We start from the raw sequence: 27,243 nt of genomic DNA, 5'->3' as shown, positions 1-27,243 counted from the left end.
CACTAACAACATTCTGAGACCCTGAAAGTTCCATCACTGTCACATCAATCTCTTCTTTGTCACGGTAGCTCCTGCTTCATATCACAGCACATCACAGTGGTATATACTCCCCGCGCCCAAGACAGGCTCTATTTCCTTTATCTGAGTCAGATGATGTGATATTATTCCTCCCAGGAGTGGATTGGCTCAGCAACATGAATATCCATTTAAGCCAGCCTATGGAGATGGATGAGGGGAGAGGGGACGAGGCGAACTGGGTCTGTAATCCTTCACCGGAGCTTCACATAACACTGCACTGTCCGCACCCAAAGTGATGAAAGCTCATTTTTGGAGGCAGGCCTGTCCTTGTTATTACTAGCCCTGGAAATTACCTCTACATTTTCTCCTCCAGAAGCAGGCTAGATTAAAATGCCAGGATAACCTCCTCAACTTCCCTGACAGGCTTAACTGCCAAACTCTGACGTGCCAGCCCTAAACTGCTTTGAGAAAGCTGCCTTCCACCAAGTGTCATTATCTCGCTGTTATCGGATGGCACTCCTCTCGCAGTGTGTGAATAATTCTGTTTGTGCAGGATTTGGAGGAATGTCAGTGACACTATTGTTTTTACCTTGCCGTTTGATGTAGCTGAGAGAGTCTCTTGAGTGTCTTGAGTTCTTAAACTGATGTTGGGCGTATGCAGCGAAAAACTTAAAGTGGAAAGATAGGACTGTCAGCTTCTGAGCTATTCCAAGATACTTGTTTGTTGGTTCCTCTGACTCCTCGTATAAAAGTAAATATTTCCCTCTGTGATATTCTGCCTTTATAAGGCTTGTTTTAGTCGAGTTAGCGTCTTCTGGAATTGGTTTGATTAAAATGATCCGTGCACTTTCATTATGATGCCGCAAAGACTTCACCAATCAAATTGCCTGCATGAAGAACCTGAGCACAAATGAATCTCATGCTCCAGTTGTTGTAAGACACTTGCATTATTTTATAATGAAAACTGAGCATTTTCGCAACTCTGTTTGAAAGCTTACGGTCATACTTTCAACGTCCGCCATCCATCACTCATGAAATATGACAAACTTGGAATTCTTCTGGTACTTTTTTTTTTGTTTTTGAGTGGCGAGAGAATGCGTAGCCTCCTAAATCTTCAGCATCCGTGACCATTGCAGACAAACCTTTGTTATTTGTTATGACTCAAACCCAACTGGACTCACTTGTTAAAACTTCCTTAGGCACAAACACACGTACGTTTTTTGGCTGCCTCTCCTAACGTGTCAGACGGATAGACATTAGTTTCAGCCAAGCTGGCCCAGCCCTCTTGGAAAAACATACTGCTGGTGCTCTGGACCTTGGTCTACTTCCCAGTTGCGCTGGTCATACTCAGGAAGGTAACAGAACATAAATCATCCAAAGTGGATAGGTCTGCTGCAATCAGGTCTGATTCTAATGCTGCTGCACTATTCATTTTCCACTAAGATTTGTAGTTGTGGTTCGAACAACTGAGATGTGGTCTCTGCTCTGGAGTCATACTTTTGGTCTGCAGTTGGAGCAGGTTTTCGTAGCCTTCATGGCTTCCAAACGTGGGAGTCCATCATGGTAATTTAAGATAGGGGTGAGCTGCCAGATGGTTTTGGATATTTTTAAAACAGGATGGATGTTTCCACCAGTTTTCTTCTGTGTCAGTACCCCTTGAAACAAATTGCTCGGTGTGCAGGCGGAGTCTGTCTGCATGAGAGGGCTCGCTACCCTTCACCCTGACGAATAGCTTCACACATGCAGGGAGATGCTGGACAACTCGTCATTCCAAAGGGGACAGGATCAAACCACAATAAGCCCTTGTAGCTTCGTAACTAATGTTTATTACCGGGGATGTTTAAACAGAGATACACAACGTCTCAGTTCTCGAGTTAACAGAATTAGATACGCAACTTGTTACATATATTTATCTTGTTGGTTTATGTCGTACCATTTATCGTAATCGGGGTGTTTTTAATAAATTATGCTTTGAGTAGACTGTAGATGCTAATTCTTGGGTAGCTTATCTCATACGGTAATCATTCAAGATGAAAACATCCCTTAATGCTAGTCTGGTTAATGGCTCAAACAAATTAGATTTCAATTCACTCAGTGGCTAGTTCATCATGCTGCGCGACGGAACAGCTGTGCTACATCACTGAACCCTTCTGTCAGGCATTGCGGCAGAGCTATAGATGCCATGGAATTACTAATATTCCGGGAGAAAAGGGGCCATCGGTGATAATTCACTCCGCAACATGAGGTGGAATCTGGTGTCTTGTTAGAGGACAGCAGACTCCAAGTGGCAATAATTTGCTGATACAGCTGCCTTCGCTGTTTCCATGTGCACAGCATATAACAAAACACGTTAGAGTCTTGTGCCATATCACTATAATGTGATTTACAGTAACTGATTTGACCTCATGCTTAACGAAAAACAGGTTGCAGAAAAGCACAATCCCACATCTCCAAGTATGACCTCCGTGCAGACACCAATAATAACTGCAAGATGGAACCATTTTGAGTTGTTTAATATTGTAATATTGTATTGCAGGGGTCCAGGGTAATATTTATTGTGTGCATAAAACAGCTATAGGCACAAGCTTCATGAGCTGAAGCTATGATGATGGTATACTGTATACTGTATATATACTGTATACTGTCTTTACGTGTACTACTCTTACATATTACATTAAATGATACAACCACACTTCTTTATTAACATCTTCTGTAATAATCAGTGTCTTAAAAACTGCCACTCCTGGAGTGAAGATTCAGATTAACAATCATTCACATATATTGCAGGTGAAGCTTTGCCATAACCTTCAACTGCAGTTTGGGCAAACATCTCTGCTGGTTCTAATAACATGGCAGCATAAGAAAAACACAAATGTGCATGAATCTTGAACAGCCTGGCCCCAATTTATCAATACCACTCATGTCCCCAAATACCAACAATATGGTTTCTCATAACAATGATGGCCAACACTTAAATAAAATAGCACTCAGGTTGCAGCAAAATTGAATCGTCCTTTAACTCTTGTTATCGCTTCAAATTCATTCACGCAGATGTTGTATTGCACAATTATGATTGTAATTGTAATTGATAGATTTCACACCATGAGACTGACGGACAATGCAGTGTAGAGACGGCAATGCAGATGTTTACAGTGCTAATCCATGAACATGTCAAGAGTCTGCAGCAGATATTCAAATAGGTGTGACTGCAGACGCCTTTTCTGCAGAATACTGTGGGTCCTGACTCCTGAAACATCATACCCACACTAGCACGCTCAATCCCAGGTACCCTCAATGCTCAAAGCTATTGTGGTGGAAAGAGCCGAACTCATCTGTCAATTATGGTAAGCTCCATTGGGCCATTGTCTAAACTGTTTTCTCACTCTCCGGATTCACTCCGGTGAATCCAGTGATTTATTGTCAACTGCCTCGGCATCAATATACAATTGGGAGACACTAAGCTGTGATGTCTGAACACCAACTATTGTCAGAGTATCAGCATAGCTCACATTAAGTGCCATTTAGATTATTCATTGCATCGGGCTGTGTGAAAGCCCGACTTGCTGCTTGTAAAAAAAAAAAAGAAGAAGAAAAAAAAGAAGGCCATTATGCCATATGCTGAGATTCCAGTGCTGCGTATCTGAGCCACTAATATTTACTTCAGATTCACTTCTTCAACTGAATGAACCGTGTCAGAGCCGGACCGAGCACAGACACAGTGTCCCAGATTTTGCGGGTCATCTCACCCTGCCCTGTCGTGAAGTCCATAAGGTCAACTGGATGCGAATGTCAGAGCTGTTTTGTTGAACTGACATGCATTTTATCTCTTTTAAGATACAAAAGAGAGCATCGGTTGCAGGAAGTGGAGGGGCCTTTCATGGTTTGTACAGGCATCAACATCTCGGCTCAACCGGAGTGAAAAGAGCGAGGTCACCGAAATGCTAGGAAGTCCCAAACAACCTTTTAATCTGTCACTTTGATTTGCTTATTAAGTCCCTTTAAACTGACGGAGCAGGTTTCTCTGTCATGTTAATATGGGCGGACAAGTTATTTTGCCGTCATTATTTGATTCATAGATAGATTCTGGCATGTTACGTCGCTGCAGTGCAAGATGATTGGATTGACTGAATAATTTTTTATTTATTTTTTTCTCAAACGCATGAATGTTGTTGGTTGTTGTGATATAACAGGCTGTTTATTTTCGTTCCACCTCCTCTCCACAAACACCCATTCAGTGACGAAATATGTATTCTGTTGGTATGCATTCACACCGTAAACGGTTTGTGGTATTTGTTGAGCTTATGCCTTCAGTGTCAGGTTCTGCTGTAACACGTGTGCTTTGTTAAAATACAAAAAAAAAAAAGATTACAGCATAATTTCATTAAGAAAACACAGCTCCAATATCTGCAGCATTTTCATTCTTTGGAGTGCCCTTTGGAGCTTTAAAAGAAAGCTAAAATATGTCTCTCCACTTGACACCATTAGCAAGTGTTAACACATAACCTTTGGCAGCGCTAGCCAAACTGCTCCTCACCATTTTAGGCGTCTTCTGCAGCGGCCTTTCTCAGTTGAGGACAGCTGGATAACAGAAATGGTGCAGAGGGCATAATATTGGATAAAGTGAAATGAACATATCTGGAGGTGGGATTCCATGTTTGCATGTTTATGCTGTGACCCTGAGATGCAATGTCTCAGGGCCAGGCAACTATTTGGTGTTGTTTATTTATTTATTTGCCTTTTGGTGTGTTCTTTTGTTTTTTTCTTGCTAGCTTTTTTTTCTTTTCTGTTTTTTTTAAAGCCTCTTGGTAAAGAATAGTTGTATGAGAATTTACCTAGTGTAGAATGTGTTGAACCTTCACCCAGGTTATTGTTTTGCTTTATGCAGCGGGCAGTAAATTGTACTAACGGGGCTGAAGGGATGGTATTAAGATAACCTTGGGAGGGAAGCGATAACACAGCCACGGGCATCTGTCGTTCCTGCAATCACTAACCCATTATGACGTTTTGGCCGAGGAGCAGCTCACTTATCGCGGCTTTTTTTCGCACTTTCTGTACCACACTTGAAGGGGGTGTAGCGTCGCTCTTTCTTTTCCCGCCGTTGTACAGTTTTAGGAGCTACCTCCTTGATCAGCTTGTATTATGATGTGTTGTTGCCCATTAGAGTATGGCAAAGTAATCCTGACAAATACGATGAACAAATCAAGGGCATTAGTGCTGTGATGTGCAGTCGATAATATTTGGCTTCATTAATTCCCATGCCCTGAGATGACATCCCGCCCCTATTAGGTTTGAAATCTCATCCCCTTCTCCTCTATACCTCAGCTGTGGCTCAACCAAGCAGCCAAGCAGATAATACGCTCTGAGCTCTGAAACATGTACCATTATAATTAGCTTTGTCAGGTCCTAGCCCCTACAACCCTCATGCAGATAATATGATAATATGTCTTCATAACCGACTGACCTTACATGCTCAATATTTCTCCCCTTATGAAGATTACATGTCAATAAAGTAATTGAGTCCCGGGGTGTGTGGCAAGTGAAGATTTAGGTTATTGGACTTTTCAGGGCAGTGATGTACGAGCGTTATTATTCTACCTGTCAGGAGATGTGCAAGGGCTGAGGACTGTCCGAAAGTGTCGGGGGGGGGGGGGTAGCTGGGGAAAGAGAGAAAGAGAGAGGGAAGGGCGCAGAAGAAAGAAATGAGTCCGAGAGGGGGACGCGGGCGGCGGGGGAGACGGAAATGAAGAGAGGAGGGAAGACTTGGGAGAGCAGAGGAGGCGAGATCATTTCTCACAAGGAGGGACAGATCCACCGTTAATCATTCCCTCATACCTTCGTCTCTCCGTCCCCTCCCTCGCTCTCTGCATATGAACGGGGGATGTGTCATATTAATTAAAAGAAATAGGGCTGTGGCGCTGCCATCCATCTGAGCGGGGCACGGGGGAAGCCAGAGGGGCTTGAAATATTCCACACAACACAAACCTATCATCACCTCGGCCCCACACCTGATTGGCTGCTGCGGGTCCATTGGTTTGGATCCTGGCAGGCAGCGACGGCATGTGATTTGACAGAATCTGGCAATTTCATTACTTCAAAAAAATGGACATTTTGTCTAATGAATGATCAAGTCCGTCAGGGTCAATAGCATCCACTGGTACTGTTACTATGAATGAACCAAACAACCAAAATAAGTTAAATTTAAGTAAGTGTGTTATCACTTCAATACACTGTATCTGTACACATTTTAATTTCCCTCAATATTCATACTTCTCAACGGTATATGTGTATACTTATCTCTCCTTCTCTTTTTTCATTTGTCTTGCCACATTTACTGACAAATTGTGCTAAATGCCATATGTCAAGGTACCGTTTTGCCCATCATAATTTGACTGTCACTGCTAGAGACAGAGGAAATGGGATGTGAAAATGAGCTTGGTCGATCGAGGTCCAACAATGAAGGTTACACACATTTTCAGCTCCGAGAGAGGAGCAGGGGACACACAAAGGCAGGGTGGAAGAGCAATGTTAAAGGATATTTTACCATGTCCTTTTGGATTAGGCCTGGAGATTGATATCTTCCAGTCAGATGAAGCTCTGATGTGAGTGATCCAGCCTCTCCATCATTGTGACATGCAGCTCTTGGCTAACGCTCATCTGTGTTGATGGGCACACCCTGCGCCACAAGGGCCCCGGCTAACATACCCACCTTCCTCTCGCCCTGTCTCTTTCTGCCTCACTCTGCCATCTCTGTTCTTTTATTTCTATTGCCCTTCTCCCCTGTTTTCTGTCACCATGTCATGTCCAATCACTGTTTGGCTGGCCAGGCACTCAGTCGGGCAGGCAGGGAGCAGGAGCCCCAGGTAGAGAACTGCCTAACAGGCGTCAAGATGGGCACTGAAATGACTCTAATAATGGGGTCCCCGTGTGGCCCAGACTGGCCAGTCAGTTAGCAGGGCCAGGATGGGGAGTAATAAGTGTTTGATGTCTGCAGGGGAACGAAGTGTGAAGAGTACAGCCAACCCTGGGCTTTCCGGTCAGTCAGGTGCAGCCAGCCAGGGTCTGAGGAGGGCAACTGTGGAACAAGACGTCAGATTAGTATTGATATGTGTCACGCCGCCGGGCTGTTTGTTTAAGACATTGTTTCAGAGTGGCAACAGCCGTCTAGATCAAAAGAGAAGCTAGAGGAGAACTTGATGTGTCTGATACTTTGCGAAAGGTTACGAAACAGCCATTGTGCGTTTTTGTAATGTTGGCGAAGGAAGACAATACTGCGCCACCGCTGCTACCATGTGCCTAAATTATCAGTGCATGTTTACGGGCATCTGTAAAACTCCAGCAGCAGTCACTCTGGTGGCTGAATTTGCCGGCCATCTTTGATTTGATGGAAATTGCCACTGACAGGCAGCGAGGTGCCATTTTGGCCACTGATGCGTGAAGTCCATCATTGTCCGTGTAGTTGAGTTTAGTTAACATGGCACTTAGCGACTGACATTGCTTTGGAGCCAGCAAAACACTGTCATTGTCACGTCATTTATCTTTTGCTAGCCAATTTTCGATGTGTTCCTCGCTGAATGCCTCTCTGAAAGCTTCTAGCTCTTTACAGTAGGCTTGTGCGGCTAGGCACAAGAGTTTCAGTGCCCTCTAAGTATAAACTGTATGTCAGCCCCTCGACGCATTTTAAGCCCAGATATCAGAGGGAATAGGTTGCCAGGCACCTTCCACTGATAAAGCCACAGCTGTCCCTTCTAGTATGGCTATCTAGTAACAAGCTACTTCCCTTTGAACAGTTTTATGTGGTTGTAATTGACCTGACAATGGGGTTCATTATGCAGTCTCTTTCATGCTGTTTTGCCTGATAATTATTATTTAATGTGTTCGGATGGAGAGCATCATTAATTCATCCCTTCCTCCAATGTCAAAGAGATGAACAGTGAAGTTATCACTCTCTGGTGATTAATATTATGCTCTTTTGTTATTGAATCCTGTCCCAGTGATTAAACCTTCATTGAGTGACTCACCAGCCGCTCTTATTAACGGCGCCATTAACGAACACAGTCAAACCTCTAATTGCAATTTTCACTTTTTTTCTTTCTATTTTGGTCAGAGGTTTGAGCCACTTATCTGTGCTTTTCTTTTAATTAGAAATCCTGGGTGTAATGAAGAACACGATCGATCAGTGTCAGGCCATGTGGTGTGCATGTGCGGTGATTTGAGATCCACATGTTGAGGGAGCAAACGAGCGCTTATGATTACTTGCGTCATTAGCGGGTTTTGCGTGCCCTTAAGGGTAGATGAACTCCAGCAGTAAATAATCAGCTCGTCATTGTTGTGCTTACAAGAGAGTTTTCTTTCTTTCGTCCTCATGTGACAGTGTGTGCCGTCTAAATAATAGCAAAGGCCTCGAGAAAGACGCTCCAAGGGGACTTGAGACTTTGTAAACCCCCCCTCCACCTTAAACAACCCCCGGCTTATCTCCAGACTCCAGAGCTACTGTAACCACTGTGCTCCTTTGGCTCTCTGTGGAATAAATGTCACTGAAATTAATTTCGCCCCTTTTTTTTCATTAGGCCCCCCACAATGGTAATCTCGTTCTTCAGTCAAAATTTATGTGCCCCAGAATTCAATTTCCTTCTCATCCTCATAAGTTGAAAGTACAAAGACGGATAACTGACAGGCATTTATCTGGTTAGAACTGTAATTCAGCCATCAATGAATAATGCCATCCTCAATTTAAAGTGTTTGATTATAGCCATTTAGTGAGCTCGGAGTAATTTTTCACACATGAACCGATGCTGCCGATAACATCCATAAAGTCTCTTAACGTAATTAGCAAAGACTAAGATTTGGCCTAAATTTATTTGTCTGTTTCACCAGTCATGAAGCGTCACGGCTCTACTCTCCTCTATTTCCTTATCCTTATCCTGTATCCACTGTTGCACTTCAAGGAGAATAATGTGGCAAAATCTACCTGGTATTGATCAGAAGCTGGTTGAGCCACGACCCGGCAGCCTCCCTCTGACAGCCTATCAGCCTGTGGCAATAGCAAATCTTTCAACTCTCCGTCTCTTGTGCACACACTCGGCTTGTGTTTTATCCTTCCTAGGCCTCCTGTTTGTGTTGTTATTATCTGAGTCGTGAACGCAGTTCTTAAATCTCTCTCAGGTCCACGTCTTCTGCTCTGGAAAATTAATAATTCACACCGCAAGAAGTAAAAACACCTATAAAAAGTTTGTGATGCAACAGTGGAGGCAGAAGTGGAATAGATTACAGTGCATTATAGTTCAAGAGTGTTTACATTGTGTTAGGTGATAGATTAATCACTGACGGACAACAGGTCAATCATTATGCCAAGGCAACTGTAACGGACAGCTAATAGTGGGTATCTTTCTTATATTTTAATGAAACAGACTGTGTCTTGTCTGTTGTATATTCAGGTTTTACCATCTCCCATGTCTCGCTACGCGCTCTTGTGCCTCTCCTCCCTTCTCCCCTCTCCCCAGCCTCTGCCTTGGGTGAAAAATGGGACACATTTCCCTGATAGCCTGTGTGAATGTGGAGAGTATAAATGGCTAATGAATTACAGATGAACATTGACGCAAATTAATCTTCCTGATGTCCCAGGGTTATATGGCAGCTATTTAAAAGTTTAATCAATACACTGAAGTTGAGAACATGCAGGCGCTGCAGTTGTTTGGCCGCAGTAAACGGCCAGGAGGGGAAAAGGGAAGGCATGAGCCCAGGGCATGCATCATAATGACAGCTATTTATGTTTAATGGACTAAATATTTTTTACTGGTGGAGGACAAATGTCACCTTAATTCTTAAAGTTACAAGCAGGATGTTTGGTCGGGGCCCAGGAGAGACGGGTGACACCTCAGCTGTTAAAGTGGTTAACTAATGGAGAGAAGAGTCTATTAGTAAAGATGGAGTCAGAATGGAATTAGTTTTAACGTGTCACATTAAGCCTTCACTTCTTTTGTGAGACATGCACATCATAAAAATGATAATAAGATAGTCCTCATGCTGATGCCATCAATGTGTTTCACTTAACTGATTCCCCGTCTTGCTAGCTTATGTGTATTTAAACATATAGGTTCATGCTGTATCTGTGGCTAGTGTTTGAATTTATTTTCCCTAGTAATATTATGATATCTTAATATTGATATTATAACTCACTAAAATCAAGCAAGAACAAAAACACATCATAAATCATGCACTACTTCTTTGAAATGCTGCATCTGTCTTCTGTTTTGTTTTGTTTTCTGTTCATAGCTCTTCAACGGTACTGCAGGGGTGTTGCGAAATCTTTGGTTGATTAGATTAGACAATACACCCCCCCCACAATTTTAAATTTCTTTAAATACACGTTAATGTAAATCCAACATATTTTATAGTATTCCACTCAGTTAGTGACACAGGAGCTGTCTCAACAGTGACGCATTTCACACTAGCTGAGACCTGTCAATCTAAGCTTCGTGAACACAGTAGGCCCCGCCCCTATCGCTGCTGAGCCAATCGTGAGGCCACATATTACATGTTGGCTCTGTCAGTTTCCCCCCAATTGTCCCTGAACCAATTGTTTATCACAGTTGCACGGCCAGACCATTGCTGCACATGTTTGGAATAAAAAAAATATTATTTGAGTAGCTTAATATTAAATAAAAAATGATTATAATGTATATTTATAAATAGCACTAGGCTGAGTTTAATATAGAACACATTTGGTAGGTAGGGGGTCCCTACTTAATCTTTTCCTCAGTAGGGGGTTTCTGGGCTTGAAAAATGTTGGAAGACCTCTGCCTTAGAGGAAAAATAAAGTTCCCACTTTCACTTCCACAGATTTGCTTGTTTACTGAAAAAGCATGAAAGCAGAGCAAGGGAAGCCACCCCCCTCTGCCAAAAAAGCCCAGGGCTGTCTGATTAATTAGCACAAATAGGGCAAGATAGTGCCACCCACAATTCTAAGTTAGTCCAGTTATATTTTTAACCGAGGAAGCTAGCTGACAGAGTTTTGTTCTATAGCAATTCAGTATACACCCAAGAGTGCAGGATGAGTCATCAATGTTTTAAAATTGTAATCCTCAAAATTACAATTTCTGATATTCCACCTAAAAATTACTTTTTTATCAATTGCAGGCCAGATATAGGCCAAGGCATATCAAATGAAAATGTTGAATTAGATCTCATGGGGACTTTAATGGTCTTACACTCGCACACATAGTCACCATACCGCTACAACGCAAAACAATTCATTTTCTCTCCATTGCAATGTCCTATGTGTGCCAGCAAACCTCTCAGTAGGCTGAGTCTCAGTGCACTGGCTGTTAGTTTATGGGACGCAGGGGGGTTATCTATCTGCTGGCTTCCCTATAGTGAGGAGGTGGCGACTCCATCTCATGACGTTGGCCTGAACTGATAAAAGGACAGCCGGAGATGGATCGTGTCCACAATAATAGCTCTGGCTCACAGCAGCCTACGCCCCAAGCTCATAAGTCACTTGCATCAGCTCTTATAGAAGCCTGCTCTCTGCTCTATCTGACCCCAACCCCCACCTGCTCGACAGTGTTATTCCAGCCACTGGAGATAATACAGAAAATGTAATTGCATTGTTAATTGGATTCTTTATGTTGCATTCTCCCCTGATGGATGGCAACACTGATGAAATTGTTGGCTAAGTGGCCAAATTGGGTTATTAGACAGAAAAGAAAAGGGTTCTAAGATACAACAAACAATGAAAATCAAAAAAAAGCAGAAGGGAAGGAGAAAGACAGAAAGGAAGCAGTCGAGACAAGAGGGGAGGATAAATGTGGAGAGGGGACAGGACGAGAAACTAGGAGTGGAGGGAGTGAATTCATGACGAGAATAGATAACCTTGATGTTAAAAGCTACATCCGTTGGATGTGTCTTTCTGTGACATATTGATGGCCCTTGAAAAGAGTCAAGCTGATTGTATGCAGGGAACAATCATTAAACCCACTCCATCTCCCTCCCCTCTCTGACTCCCTCTGTCTTTCTCTTGTAAGTGTGTGTGATTAAATGCAGAGTTTTGAAGCAGGCTATGCTAAGTAATTTTGCTAGGAATATCTAATGATATACTCAGATGCTCGTAAGCCCTAGCTGTGTGCTCAGCTGTTGAGATGAATGAAAACGTAAGAATTCGTCTCATACACAAAAACAGTTCCTCTTGCAATACATTTATTTAAAACTGACTGTAGGATCTCTATAATAATAGCCACCCACCTGCATCGCCTGGCAGCTACAAACTGTCAGTACCTCGGTGTTAATGCCTGCTGAGCTATGACGTAGAGCAGGGGTGCCCAATACGTCCATTGTGATCATCTGCAAGGTGTCCATGGGGTCTTGAAAAGTATTAAAAGTTGATAATTCAATTTTGGGGAAATTAAGACCCTTAAAAAGTATTAAAAAATCTTATCATGACTTTATGAGGTCTTAAATTTTGAAGGTATTTTTGAGATAAATTTTGCATTTGAGTCCAAACATTGAAAATCGTGTGAATTTATTTGTTTATTAATGAACCTGTAACATAAAAACTGGACTACTAGGTATGTTAGTGAATTGTCTCTGAGAGTGCAAGAACATACACAGATGAAAATTCAGAGGCACAAATGACATTTTCAAAAAACCAGAACGCCTAGCTAGCTTCTGTGCCAATCTGGTGGATCGATCGATCCTCACTATGTCATTGACACTCAGTTGACGTACAACATGATGACAAATTGACGGGAGGCCAATCTGAAATCTCACCATGCATGCATAGACAAAAATACGACCTCCTGCAATACTCTAGCGAGCTAAGTAGTGAGCCTTCCCATTTATATTGACATTTATATTGACCAAAGAAGGCGTATAAAAATAAGTTGGGGTGCTGGACCATGTAGCAAACCAAAAACATTGTCAGGGTAAAATAAGCAACCATAGATGTATTGAATTGTATTGTGCCATTAGGGTCCATGCAGTTCATACCCCTGATCTACAACTAAATTCCAGAAGAAAAATTCTAACATTGTGATGTTGGTATAGGTCTAAACCTGAAACCTGAACCTGCCTCGTAGTCCTATTTTAAAGGCCCAACTGACAAATCCTGACATGCACTGATAAAATGTTAACCTTTACTCAGGATCCACACGTATATTTAGCCTTTTCATGTGTTGGTGACCATTAGCTTGTTGGACGAATGCTAATGGTCTTATTATATAATAGGCATTAGAATTCTATCATTGCAGCAGATGACTCCAATAGAAGGAGAAATCTAACACTTGATTGGGAACACAGACTTTAGGGACTTTTCAGTGGTTTCCGGATCATTGTTCTGAAGCTCTGGCGGCTCTGGACAGAGCCAACTTGAAGGAAACTGACTCTGCCTAATTCCAAGCTGAAAATGGACTGAATGGTGGAATTAAGGAATCAAGTGGCCACGTTCTTAAATATGCATAATATAAGCCAAAAAAAGCAGATTTGATTAACATTGACTATTTTTTTATTTTTTGGGGCTAGCCTCAAGTTGCCGTTCAAGGAATTTTCTGTTTTTATGATTGCCGCTTAGTTTGGACTTTTCAGTTCTAGATAAAGTGTCTTACTTTCCTTGTTCACATTTACCATCCCTGCAATCAATTGTTAAGGGAAATTTCATATTATTTAAGTATGGACTAAACACTGTCAACACACCATCAGTTTTTCAGAAAATTATCTAAAGAAAAACGCTTATTTAAATTAAATAAATAAATGAATATGGTTAAGTTTGAAGGAATGGGACTTGCGCCGTCTATTCAAGAAGAGAAACAACCTTTCAACTGAAATGTAAATTAGGGACACCACTTGTACATCTCTGTTTATACATCGTGGCCATTTTATACAAGGCAGTAACGTATTATTGATTTTGTCTTTGACAGCTGGCCAGGTCTGTGGGGGTTAGTTTCATTTTGTGCATAATTTACAGACCTGATATCTGCTCTATTCTCATCGATTGTATTTAACATCTAAAAATGATATAGTCTCAGGAACAGAACTGTTGCTGCAGTAGGTGTTGATCTGACATTGGAGCAATTTACATATGAAGCTTTGTATGGCTACCTTACTATAATGACACTACGGCAGAATGGCCCATCAAGCCCCAGTGGAGAGGACACACGCTTCGGGTAATCAGCTCTAAAAAAAAAAAGAGCATACTGGTGATGAACCTGCACCGCAGCTATCACCAGGAAGAAGATACAAGATGCCGATTCTGCAGCCTTTTAATAAAGACAAGAAGGTTAGCTTCTCCCCTTAAAAGCAACAAGGGGCTCTGTGACATATGCAATACAAAGGCCTGATTGTTCCTCCACCGGAGCATGATGGAAACATTAGCCTCCACATCACTTCGTTAATCTGTCACTTTAATGGCTGCTCCCGCTGTTCTCACTGGGTGCTGTGTTTGTGTGCTTGAGATGTAAGTGTGCATAGGTTTGTGATGATGTGTACATGTTTGAGAGGGTGTGGGTGTTGATTCGAGTGTGCTCATCCATGGCTTAAGATACACAGAGGATATTGTATGCTACCACGTTTGGCACTGTAACACTTGTTATTAAGTATCAGTTCATCAGGCGGAACCCCACAGGCATGAGCGCGGCCTCAGAGAGCGTTATGTAAGAGCGACTTTGGCTTAGTTATTCCCTGCCCCGTCTCCAACCACCACATCTTTCTCCGGGTTTCTCTTGTAATAAGAGCAAGCTCTCGCTGTGAAGGGAGTGCAGTGGACCGGAATGTGTTTATGGACACAGCATACTGTTTAATGTAGTGCTGAAATGTAGAGCTTTCACATCTATGTGCTTTTTCACCCACTGGGAAACAGACCTCAGCCCTGTTCTTTGTTCTTTCCCTTCCCTTAATGTACTCTTTCTCTTCTTCTTTGATCACACAAGAGTGTGTGTATATATATATATATATATATATATATATCTATTAGCGCTGCTGGAGAGTCACAGGTCACACGTTGTCCAAAGCTTTCTGATTGGTGCTAGAGAATCACAGAATGTGTTCCCTCCAATCCCTCTCGGTCCCTACGGGCTAGTGACGAGCTCAGCAGAGTGTGAAGGCTTGAGGGGCCTTTAGCTTTAGTTCCTTCATCTGTGAAGGTTATCTCTGAAAGGCTTTGGTTGCAACCTACAAATATATCCCCTCTAGGTAATGTCTTATAGGAGCCTTGGTTCTGGTACCTCAGTGGGTAATCTCTTTAAGGGCCCCGCTCCTGGAGAGAGTGAGTTTCTCGCTGGGTAAGCTGTGAATATGTGAAAGGCCCTGGCGCCCATGTGATCAGAGCACTGTGTGACACCCAGAGTCCTGTGGTGTCAGGCCCAGTCTCCAGCCGTGGCACCTATATCCCCAGGCAAATCACGGCAGCTGGAATTCATCCCCCTGCCCCAACCTCCTGACTGTCAGGGAAGCACACACACACACACACACAAACACACGTGTATGTACCCCTCATACACCGTGGGGAGTAGGCAGGCACCGAGCTGGTCCCGGATTTTATCGGAGGTGACAGCTTCTCACACTTCAGTGTTTGGATCACCTCAAGTAGCTGGGCTATGAGGGGAAATGAGCACTGCTCCACTACAAAGTCCAGATTTAGATTGACTGAGCTTGTCCTCGGGCCTGTGGGCTTCTGCTGCTGCCGTACTGCTCCTCCGCCTGACAGAACACCCACCACTGCTGCGAGGGACTGGTGTGTGTATCCGCGTGTGCGTCTGCGTACTGTATATGCGCTCATATGTGTGTGTGACTTAGTAAAGCCTACTTTGAAGAGTCAGAGAGAGTGGGGGAAAGAGAGCGATGTGTCAGATTTGGTTAGAATTGAGGGTGGCATCAGAATATGCTTGGCACTAATATGGCACCAGTATCTCTGTCCCCGTCTCTGCTTTCTGTCACTTAGTTGCCATTCTCTCCCTGCCCTTGACAATGTCTCTTTGGATTATGTGATTGGACTTACCACTTGGAGCACCCCTCATCGCTCCGCAACACCGCCTCTCCCATAAGTCTCTCCTTTCCTGCCTTGTCTCTGGCCTGGAACCCCCTCCTCCTCCTCCTCCTCCTCCTCCTCCTCCCACTCCAGTAATGCACTTGATGTCTATTTAGAAAGCCTGGTGAAAACTGTATCTGTTCTGCTGTCAGAGGATCATTGACAGCACTAATGCCACTTGTCCTTGCCTCATTGGGCGAGAGGTGACACCTTGGTGCAGCCCGCCACATTCATCAAGTGGCACTGGGAGCACTGTGACATCAGCGTCAGGGCAAACCAACCATGGAGCTCCGGGCAGCTCTTTGCCTGGACAGCACCACCTCTCATTACAACAACGAGGCACTGCCAGCCGTCCTGGAGTTCCTCCGATATTCTTACATGGCATGTGCCTCCAGTTTCCTCTGGTTAATTGATTTCTCTAAACTGAATTCCAGGGCCATATTTTTTTCTGAACTACTTGGATAGATGGTTTCTGAATCATTGCTCTGTAGTTAAGTTCTTGGTTAGTGTGGTGTTAGATTTAGCAGTTTGATCTACACTTGAATCACCAGAACTGTTCAGTTTAGCATTTGTTTCTCCCATGGGCCGGTCATAATAACCATAAATGTGATGCTTTAAGGATTAGACTATATAATTCTTAAGTATAATTTTGTTGATTTTGTTATATTTTTTTGTACCATGGACTAGGTTGCAACTAAGAGCTATTTTTGCTAGCAATTAAACTGCTGTTTTCTTTGTTTAGTCCAAGAAATGTCAAAGTGCCGTCATAGTGTTTGTTTGTCCAAAAGTGCACACGTCCCAAAATAGTTTGTTTACAGCGATGCATGACAAAGAAAGACAGGAAATCCTGTATCAGAGAAGAACTGGAAGCGCTCCAGTATTTTTGCGCGGAAAATGACGAATCATTTATCAAAATAGTGATTTTTCTGTCACCCAACTGGTTGACGAATGGGCTAATTGTTTGAGCTGTGGTCGGGAGCAGGGGCTGGATAAATGCTTTGGGTTCTGCGTCATTGTGACAGGAGAGAGGGGATAATTAACAGAGGGGTGATCAAACCTTGCAAACAACCATTAGTCTTACAGTTTTACCAAAAGCAGTAGGAATATCAAGCTTTTACTGTTATACATGAGTATTGTATATAGTAATCTAACAGAAAAGTTATTTTATTGCCTCGGGTAAAACCTTTCTGACTATCCATTTGTGCTTTTACTTAAGTAATGTTATATCTACTTCTAGTAGAAGCCGTTTTTTTTTTTTTTTTCCCCCGTGTTGTCATATCATAATGAATTAAATAATCATGCACATTACATTTTAACACTCGTGCCCTGCCCCTGCCTGCTGATGGTGGTATAATTGCTCGCTGTGATGCTTCAGTGTGTGTTTATGTGAGCGTGCATGTGCGACTGTGACTGTGAGCTTGTTACTGTCAGGACTTCGCCCTGAGGCCACACTGGTCTTCCCTCTGGAACAAGACATTCATCCTTCTCAGCAGCACCCCACATCCCCTACAAGAAGCAGACCCAGACCCTGTTCTAGTCCTGTCATTTAAAGCCGCGCTGCAGTGGTAAACATGTAGCTTGGCTCACATTCGCCGTTTTCTCACTGAAGCTTATTGACGGAATCTTTTAAATCTGGCAAACACGTTGACCTCGTGGAACATTATTTATGTTGTTCTGTTGTGATGTCAACGTGATGTCTAATCCTTCAGTCTTAATTGAAATCCGAACTTTAGTTTGAGACCCACCTTCTATTTATATATTTATTTGGTTTCAAATATAATATTTGAATAATTTGACTTTTTTTAAAAAAGAAGCTAAACTTGACTTAATATTCTGTCCAAAAAAACACTGTAAAGCTACACAGGACATTCTTCTCTTTATTCAATGAGTGGGAACCGCACCAATATTTGTGTATTTCCATTCATGCCAATAACTGAAAGGCTTATTTTTTTATTTTTTTTTATTTATCAATGTAATTACCATAATTTCTTTGCTCATAAAGTCTTATTTTCTTTGTATATTTATACATATATTAAGGCAAAGAGGACATTCTCTTTTATTTTTTATATATTAATTTTTTTTTATTTCATTATACAATGGATTCTGTGAGGGTCTCTGTCATTCATCCATAACTCAAACACTAAATTTATGGTCAACAAACATATTCAGCTAATATTCTCACAGGGCTGGCTTGTAACTAGAAATACTTCACCTTCTGATTCTAAATGCTATAAAAAGAGGTGACATTATTTATTTCTCGAGTTTTAATTATAAATGGGGGGCGGGGGGTTAAGCTACAAGCATGACCCACATCTCACCTGACTGTCTCTCCTTCTGCTTTCAGGGGTGTTCGCCAAGTGTCGCTACATCTACTATGGCAAGCACTCAGAAGGCAACAGATTCATCCGGAACGATCAGCTCTGATGGACGGCTCCTCCAGAGCAGACTGGGACGCTGAATGACAGCGGGCGCCGGCTGAAGGAGAGATGATCAAATCAATCACTTATTTATTAAAACCACCGGTGATATTTGATTCCCTTGATCTCCCACTGAAAAAAAAAAAAAAAAGAATGATAAAACTTTATGATAAGTTACGAAGAAGAAGAATGGTGTCTTTCTGCGATTTTTTTTTCTTTGTTTGTTTTGTTTTTAAAGATCATATTCCAGCCCTACAGTAACAGCCTCTTCCACTGAGCTGAGTCTGCCTCTGCCTCCCTGCTTGCAGCTCAGAGTCAGAAATGACACTCCCACTGACATGATTGCCTCTAAGCATCAGCAACCGCATAACTCCAGACACACAACACAACACAACACACACACGCAAGGACAGTTTCTCTCTCTCTCTCTCTCTCTCTCTCTCTCTCTCTCTCTCTCTCTCTCACATCCTCTCACACAGCCAGTGTCAAACACACCCAGCCAATTGCATCCTTTTCTTTGACAGCAATGATGGATCACTTGTCCACTACTGCCACTAATCAAGGGTGAAAGGGGTGACGGTCACACACCTGCGGCCTGACACAGACTCATCTCTTTCATTCTGTCTGTCTGTCCGTCCCTCACACACACACACACGCTCACACACAACGCTCACACACATAGCTGCTGTTTAAGCATTAAGACATTGCTAGGGGTTTGACAACAGGGCTTATACATCTCCAGGATCTTCAGTCGACACCTGGGGCATGATCAGCTTGGGGTCTAGTTTGGGGCCGAACGCTTGTGGCGCTTGTATGATTTTTAATTGAAAGAGTTTTTTTTTTTTTTAAATCTTGTTTACCTTGTCTTTATACCCTGTTCTTAAAAGTCAGACATGCCTGATTTCCGACTCTCGTGTTTTTATGCAAGTGCAGACATGTCGGTACATTTTTTTTATTAACCAAAAAAAAAAAAAAGATGCAACAAATGCAATGTTAAAACATTCCAGTACCAGCTTTAACAAAGAACAGAGTTGTAACCAAGTATGCGTTCCACATATATTATTATGTATTGTGGTGCCATTTGCTTATGCTGCTGTGCCTTTCTCTCTGCACGTCTTCGACCACTTCTTCATTCCGAAATGTCTCCAATGTGACATTCACTGTAACGTTGATGCGTGATGAATGCTTGCGTTTTATAATGTTTTTATTTTTGTTGTTGTTTTTTAATCTGCATGCTTCATGATGATTTTTTCATACAACAGCACATAAAAACTTTCGAGGCGACCCTCTAATTAGATATGATGTGATAAAAAAAAAAAGTCTGATGTAAAACTGTGTTATTAGCTGGATGTTAATAAAAAAGGAGACCCTTCTCAAATCCATACACACTTTAAGGTATTTGTGTTGCTTTCAAATTGATTCCTTCTGCCGCCATAACGTGCTCGTTCCTAATGATGTCATTCATATTTTAGCTCTCAAATGTTGTCAAGTCCTGAGACTGGATTACCTGCACATTAGAAGTGATGCAGGTGATGAGACAGAGAGCAGAGGTTTGATTTGTTTGGGATTTGAAAGGAACCACGTCGAGCTTCGGTATAGTGTGTCACTCATCCACAAACAGATGAAGAAAAGGTCAAGGGTAGCCTGATGCTATGTTCGCTCACCATGTCTCAGTTTATTTCTCATTTCTATTAGCGTAAACATTTGTTGTAGTACGCGTGTGTGTGTGTGCGTGCGCGCATGCGAGTGCTTTCTAGCTTGCATGTGCTCATACACTTGACGACTTCCTACAGGACTGTGTGACCATATTCCAGATGACATGCCATTCAGGAGCCTGGTCACTAGTGCTGGCGTTTCAAAATGACAAGGTTTATTTGTCTGTGTTTTGATATGCTCAGAGGAAACTGGCGCTGACAGCTGGAGGAGGCAGGAAGAGGGGAGCCACAACAAGTCCCCCCCCCACCCCCCAACCCCCCTCCCTGCACGACACAAAATGTCATCCTTCCCCTGGCTGCGGCGCACGCCCAGCCATCCTGCTGAAAAGAGCAGACATTTAAAACTTTGTGACATGTGTCACAGGCACTGCCATTGAGCCAGTGCCACTGACGGAGCTGGAATTGACAGGCCCCGAGCCACCGGAGCTGGCTGGGGGACACACCGAGTTTGGTGTGTGTCACTTCCCATACTCGTCAGGGACGCATCCCGAGCTGCCACACCAACACAAACTGCATTATGGGGTGGGCGGGGAGTGCCAGAGCGGGTTGACATATGCTTGACATGCGCCTTTGTGCATGCGAGGGGATGAATGGGTTGCTTGGCATCGCGGAAAGTAGATTAATTAAGGTACGAGCCACGTATCTACCTGTAGGCGATGCCCTCGTTGACCCTCCGCTCTGTCACTGCTGCTGCTCCTTGGGAACTTCTTGACTGAGCAAATGGCACGCCACTTCATCAGAGCAGATCAGTGACATTCTGCTATGGTAGCCCTCCGGGATCCTTTACAAGCCAGTGTGTGTGTGTGTGCGTGTGCGCACTCAAATAGATAACTCTGAACTTGCATGTTTTCTGTGTTTCCAAATCTTGTGCAAGTCTCAGCTGGATGTCTGTGCAGTATCAGTTGTGGATTTTTGCTGTTGAGATTAGTATCTTAGAAGGCAAATGTGATGCAATAACACCAAAGACTGAATACATTCCATTCGAATCCAAACCCGATTTTATTAAGAATCGTGTATAAGCAGATATTGCAATAGTGTAACTCAATAAGGTAGGTAAAATGTTTTTTTTAAAGAATGCAGGAAATTGTGTGACAGATCTATGAATATAACTGTATAACGCCACAAGTTCAAGGAAAAGTGCACTTACTTCTTATATATTAACTGCTAAATAAATACAGTCTATATTTATATATAGCGCATGCAGGGATTCTTACTGTAACCGTGACACAATATAGGGACACTTCAGATTTTAGGTATTTTAAAATGTACTCACAAACGGTAAAGTCCCTGAGCTCTATATTACATCGGTGGCACGGTGCAAGTCACCTCCCCAGAAGGCACACCATTGTGTGAGTCACTGTCAAGAGAACTAAGGACCAATCACCCCATCACTAGACATCAGCCCACAGCCTGATGACTGATTGGCGTGAACCAATGCAAATTTACAAGGAGACGGCAGCAGGGGGGGAAAAAAAGGACTTGTCTTTATGAGTGACAACTGGCCACTGATAGCGGAGCAGCAAACAGGCCGGGGTGAGATTTAGATTTAACTGTCCCCCTGGCTCTAGAAATCCCCCCCATCCCCACCCTCCTGCCCCTCTTCCTCTCCCTCTCTGTGTCTGACATGCAAACTCTTTCCCTCTTGCACCTGAAGACATTTGGCAGCACACTGCTGCTGTCTCACTTGATCCGGGGAAGCTGAAGGGGTGGAGGTGGAAGTGGCCCTTATTTCCGGGCCTGGTCTTAGATGAGTAACATTTGTCATTCGGGGTTGTGTGTAGTAATTAGCTTGTCAGTGGGCACCAGGCTGAGCTGGCTCTTTCTGCTAAGAAAGATGGACAGACTGACACGCGGGCTGACAGCCAGTCGATAATGTGGCAATTAATGTCATAAATAATTCCACTGCCAATTATATCAAAATGGACCCTGTTCTTTCACAAGGCCTGGTTCTCCCTTATCATTTCCTCTGATAAGGGGAACAACCGTCTTCAACCCCCCCTATAATTATGGGGCTTTTTATATGGAAATATAACACGGCCTTGCTCCCCCACATGTTTATAGCACAGGGGTGAAAAGTAGAAAGAGGGAGACATGAACAATAAATGTAACATGCTAATGAATGTGTTTTGTGCCCTTTACCTTGGGTATATCAGCGGTTCATACACTGAGACCATGAGGGATTTCAAATGCCACTGGCATGCGCAAAAGAGGGAAAACTTGATTTGAAAATGCAGACAATTATGTGAGAAAGATCGATTCGGGCTGATATTCGAAAGGTTGCAAAAGCTTAACCAACAGTGAGAATATTGATCCCGATGCCGCATCGCTTGGTGGGAAAAATTATATCCACTCTCTGTCTTCAAGATGCAGGTCAATCAATCGGAGCAGGCGAGAATGCGCGATGAGCTCGAATCAGCTCGGGTTCACTGAATAGCAAATGCGCTGCACGCTGAAGGGAAGTGGAAGCGGAAAAGTGGGAATTTGCTTTGAAATGCTTATTATCTGCCGCCGAGGCCTGTTTCCGTGGGCTCGTTTGTCTCGACAAGTGACTCAGTCACAGTGAATGGTCCCCATCAGCCTGACACTAAATTCCTCCTGTGAAATGTATGAGCAAATAAAGTGAGCTCAGCACATGTAAAGCCCTCCTAATGCATTGTAAAACAGCCTTAAATGCATCGGATGTATCTTCGGGACGGGAAGGTCGCTCTCACGGTAATATATGGTCCGCGCTGAGAAGTCTCAAGGTCGTGTCAAATTCGGCTACATAATGTATGATTCCCCGTTACTCTTACAGGCTCCAATCGTGCCCCGCAAGCCTTGAGATGAAATTTTCACTAAGTAAATCAGCCACCTTGCTGGCATTTCTATTACCCCGCTATGTGCACTGACAGAGAAAATGAATAATTCTAAATAATAACGCGTAACAACAAATCATATTTAGTACTCGGAGGGTAAACTGTTGGCTGGTTTTTGTTATTCTTTCATCTCCCCTGTATGGATTTTACATCACTTATTTTGTTTGCTGCGTATAAGTGTTCTTTGTACTTTATGGAGATGAGTGTGTCACTCCTCCACTTGTCACTGTCCTCTTGTTAGATTGTGTGCGTAATTATTGTGTCATTTATTGCACAAGAATTGCTTGCTTTGAATAAAGCAGTTAAATGACCCTGTTAGCATAATTAATTTAACCATCCTGAGGGGCTGCAAAGTCGCATCCTCATGAATATTAATCACTGTCAGTGCCGGTGCTAAATATTGTACGACAACACTGCAACATGTTTTTGCTTTGTGTCGGCTCTGAAGTGGCGCATTGTTTGATGCAATTTCGGAGTGAAATTTTGACTCTTTGTTCTGATTCGCGGTCGCTTTCTCCCGTTTCTCCCCTCAACAATGGCACACTTAACGCGGAGGAAACATGCTAAATGCTTTCCAGCAGCCGCGTGCGATTTCAGATGAATATCTGAGCAGACACATCCGTTGCTTGTGCATCATTAAAACAGCGACCGCGCTCACTTGGCAGACGACCTACAGTAATTATACAGAATGGTATGGCGGGGGCATGTAAAGTTTGCATTTCAATGCTTGCACCCGGAAGGCCTTACAGCTACATTTTGTATTTTACTTGACACGAACCACCAGCCATTGATTTTACATGCTTGCCTTGAACAATCAAACGTTTCAAAGGAAAAAATAATCCAGGAAATATTGGAATTTGCTTCTTTTTTTTCCACCCCCCATCAGATCCTGAGGGTGGAGATGGTGATGATGTGTGCGTTACTTACCTAACAAGTGAACACATAAAAAGAAATAGAAAAAAGCCCCTAGGAAATACAGATGTTTTTTTCTCTCTTGTGCAATTCCATATGACTCCACTGAGGCACAAGAGAATACTTGAACAAATCGGGCGCTGTGCACCTCCAGTGCTCGTGATATTACACTCTTTCATTCAAATGGTGGCGCCGGCTTGTCACCGTTATTCTGGATCGCCATGTAAAAACCGGTGGATGCAGAAATTGCACCCCCCTCCCCACCCCTCACAGACGTCTCTGAACTGTAAACAATGTTCATGCAGTTCATGTGAATACACACGTTCTGGGACCCACCGTGGTGTGACCTGAGGGAGGGGTGTGTTATGTTGCATGTCAGACTCTGTGGTATTTCCTGCGGCGCTCCGAGCCTATCTCTGGGGTCCTCTGGAGGGCAGCCTCTGAAATGGCTCGACTTGGCCTTGGTCGATGACAGTGACATACGGAGGCAGTCGATTGTTGACACGCGGCTGTGAGTAATGGTGAGGAAAAGGTGAGGGAGATCTGTTCCGGGGCCATTTTTAAAGACATGGAGATCCGGCCCAACCTCCCTGGGGTACGGCTGAGCACAAATGAAATCCTTGAATCATGAATACTCTGGAGGTGAGGTGCTATTTACTGCAGCCAATCTTGCTTTTATGGAAACAATATTGGTGGTCAGCGGTTGGCTCATGTTCTAAGTAGGGTTTCTCCCCTTGCATCAGATAGCATGTGTGTGGATTTAATTTGTTTTTTTGTATCATAGCAGTTTTGTCTGTTTGTACTATGAAAAAAAGAACATAATTACCACAGGTATATTTCCTTAAAAAAGACCCATTAGGAATATTTGAGGGTCCTAATGCTAACAAATACTTGGATAAGTACTAAGTTAAGCACAGAATAGAGAAAAAAAAAACACGTTGAAAAAATGGACTTGAAAAATAACCAGAACAAAAGTCCCCTGGAGATACAAATGTTTTTCTCCCATGGCCAACTCTGTACGATCTTCTCTACTCTCTAGGTACATCCCAAATACAGGGTAGCTCAGGGTATTCTGCGTCATAACCTACTGTAAACCGTAGACTGACAAGCATCTCCCCAGAAATGTAACTAAAACAGCAGCAACTTTGATTTGCTCTGCCTTTCACGTCTCTCAGTGGACGGACAAGTGCAGACGAACCTCTCTCCTTCTGCTTCAGTCAGTTCGGAGGTCGTGCACATCATCCCCACTGACGTCCTCTCTCTCTTTTAGTGCAATACAGTGATTGTAGGAATAGTAACTGTTGTTCGACATTTTTATTTGCTCCAAAATTCAACACGAGCCGCTCGTTTCCAGAACGGTGCCAACACACCCACGCACAAGCCTAGCATAACTGCTCGCGGTGGCATAGGCCACTCGGATAAGCTGCGGTGTAGGCTCGGTGTACATTAGCTGCAGAAGTATAAACCAGGGTTCGGTGTGCGCCGTGACCTAAATGGCAAAATAATATGCTCCCTATGTCAACAGGCTAAAAATACACGTCAGTATCATACTTAACACGTTTACTGCCTCGCTCTAGCATGTTAGCCTGCTAACATTTGCAGATTATCATGAAACAAAACACAACAGAGTCACTCAAGAGTGGGTTTGCGGGTATAAATTAAGCTACTGAACGAACGTCAACCTGCTGAAAAGTGAAAAGCTAGTGGGTCACTGAAGTTAGCACTCAGTATTAGCATAAATACAAAAATGTTACTTTGGTGGTGCTAAGAGAGGAACACTGAGGACATCGTGAAATCCACAGTCAATTCATAGATTCCCCGGCAGCTGGAATATTGGAGTCTGGACCACAAGCACTTAAATTAACCATGATATCAGCAGCATGTTGAGAATAATTCATACACTGGATGTTAAGTATTACTCCAGTCAAAGCCGAGTTGTTCTCACAACAAACTATGCAAACCATCACTTTTTCAGATGGGGTGATTTAATGCCAATAGCACGAAATATCGACCCGCTCACAACTTTGAATGTCCCTGAGCTAAAGGTTTATTGGTTGTTATGCCTCTCTACTATGTTCAGCCGCGAACCTTCGCGTCTCGGTATCAGCGAGATTTTTGTTTTCCCCTCTCTCTGTCAGACCGGATGATAGGCCTAACCTTGTCTGTCTTTCCAAACATATTGATTACTCTGTGAGAAGAGAGAGAGACTGTAAGACCGAGTGGAGGCTGAACTCGAAGTAAATCACTTCCAACTAACAATGTCTCATTATTTCGCAGCGAAGGAAACAGAAGAAATATTGTACATGAGTTTGAAGACCAAAGAGCTAATTAAGTGAGCGCCCCCGTATTATTTGCAATATCACGGGAAACCACGCTGGAAATAATCTTGATTTCATGATAAACCCGACTGTTTTGATGACAGCCATCCACATGTCATGCTTCTGTTCGTGTGCCATAATAAAAGCCAACCACCAGCGACAGGCTTCGAGCATCCTCTCTTCACCAACTTCTCCAGAAGAGGACGTTCGACACAAATTACAAATGGCAGTGGCAGGCGGGGGAAAAAAAAGAGAAAAGCCAACCTCTGTGCCTTTGTTGTTCTCCTTTAATTCTGTTAATCGCCCCCAGGTAAAGATTAGCTGCTCTTGCCAATTTAATTCAGCCTCAAATGATGCTGCTACAAGGTCACTTTTTCTTTTCTTCCTCTCTTCTCTTTATTCACCTCCTCCTAGTGCCTCCCCACCCACCCCCACTTCCATCCCAGCTAACTCTCTCCTCCATTTCTCTGTCCGTGAGCAGGATTGAGTTGTCATGTAGTTCTAATAGGCAGCACAGGGAATCATTAGTCCACCCCGGCTCCCTGACTGATGGGTATTTCACTCCAATCATCTGAGTACTGTGCGTGTGTTTGCGTAGGAGTGTGTATGTGTGTGGTAGGAGAGAGAGCACAAGCATCCCCCCTCTGCTTCTCCAACACACAGACACACACGCGCACACACATCACCATCCCCCCACCCGCCAAAGCATTGTGCGCCCGCTGCTATTGACGGAGTGTCAGAGCTGAGGGGAGATGTCTTAATCAACTTGGACACACTGGGCATTGATTTGACAAGCTGCTGTAATGACCTTCTTGTTTTCGTAAAGGATCACTGTTTATCTGGGCCACAACTGATGCGCTGAGCATGCCTCATCGTCATGGAAACTATTATCACAGCTGAATTGGGACGGGGTTCGGCCTTCGAATATCTCTCGCGAGCGAGCGGTGTCTCTTTTTACACAAACGCTTGATATTGATGAGGCCAAAGTGACGC

The 27,243-nt window shown here is 43.3% G+C and overlaps 1 protein-coding gene across 2 annotated transcripts in view; it reads left to right on the top strand.

The window, feature by feature from the left end:
- lrmda (leucine rich melanocyte differentiation associated) overlaps positions 1-19,836 on the top strand; it is a 213,460-nt gene extending 193,624 nt beyond the window's left edge. For both annotated transcript variants that reach the window (XM_047602713.1, XM_047602714.1), the window contains exon 7: positions 18,378-19,836. In XM_047602713.1, the coding sequence (XP_047458669.1) occupies positions 18,378-18,457 (80 nt within the window). In that variant the 3' untranslated portion in view covers positions 18,458-19,836. The remainder of the gene's footprint in view (positions 1-18,377) is intronic.
- The last annotated feature ends 7,407 nt before the right edge of the window (positions 19,837-27,243 follow it).

The sequence above is a fragment of the Mugil cephalus genome, chromosome 13 (assembly GCF_022458985.1).
Source record: "Mugil cephalus isolate CIBA_MC_2020 chromosome 13, CIBA_Mcephalus_1.1, whole genome shotgun sequence".
NCBI lineage: Eukaryota > Metazoa > Chordata > Actinopteri > Mugiliformes > Mugilidae > Mugil > Mugil cephalus.
The sequence above is the reverse complement of the archived record's forward strand: the minus strand, read 5'-3'. Positions and strand labels throughout refer to the sequence as shown.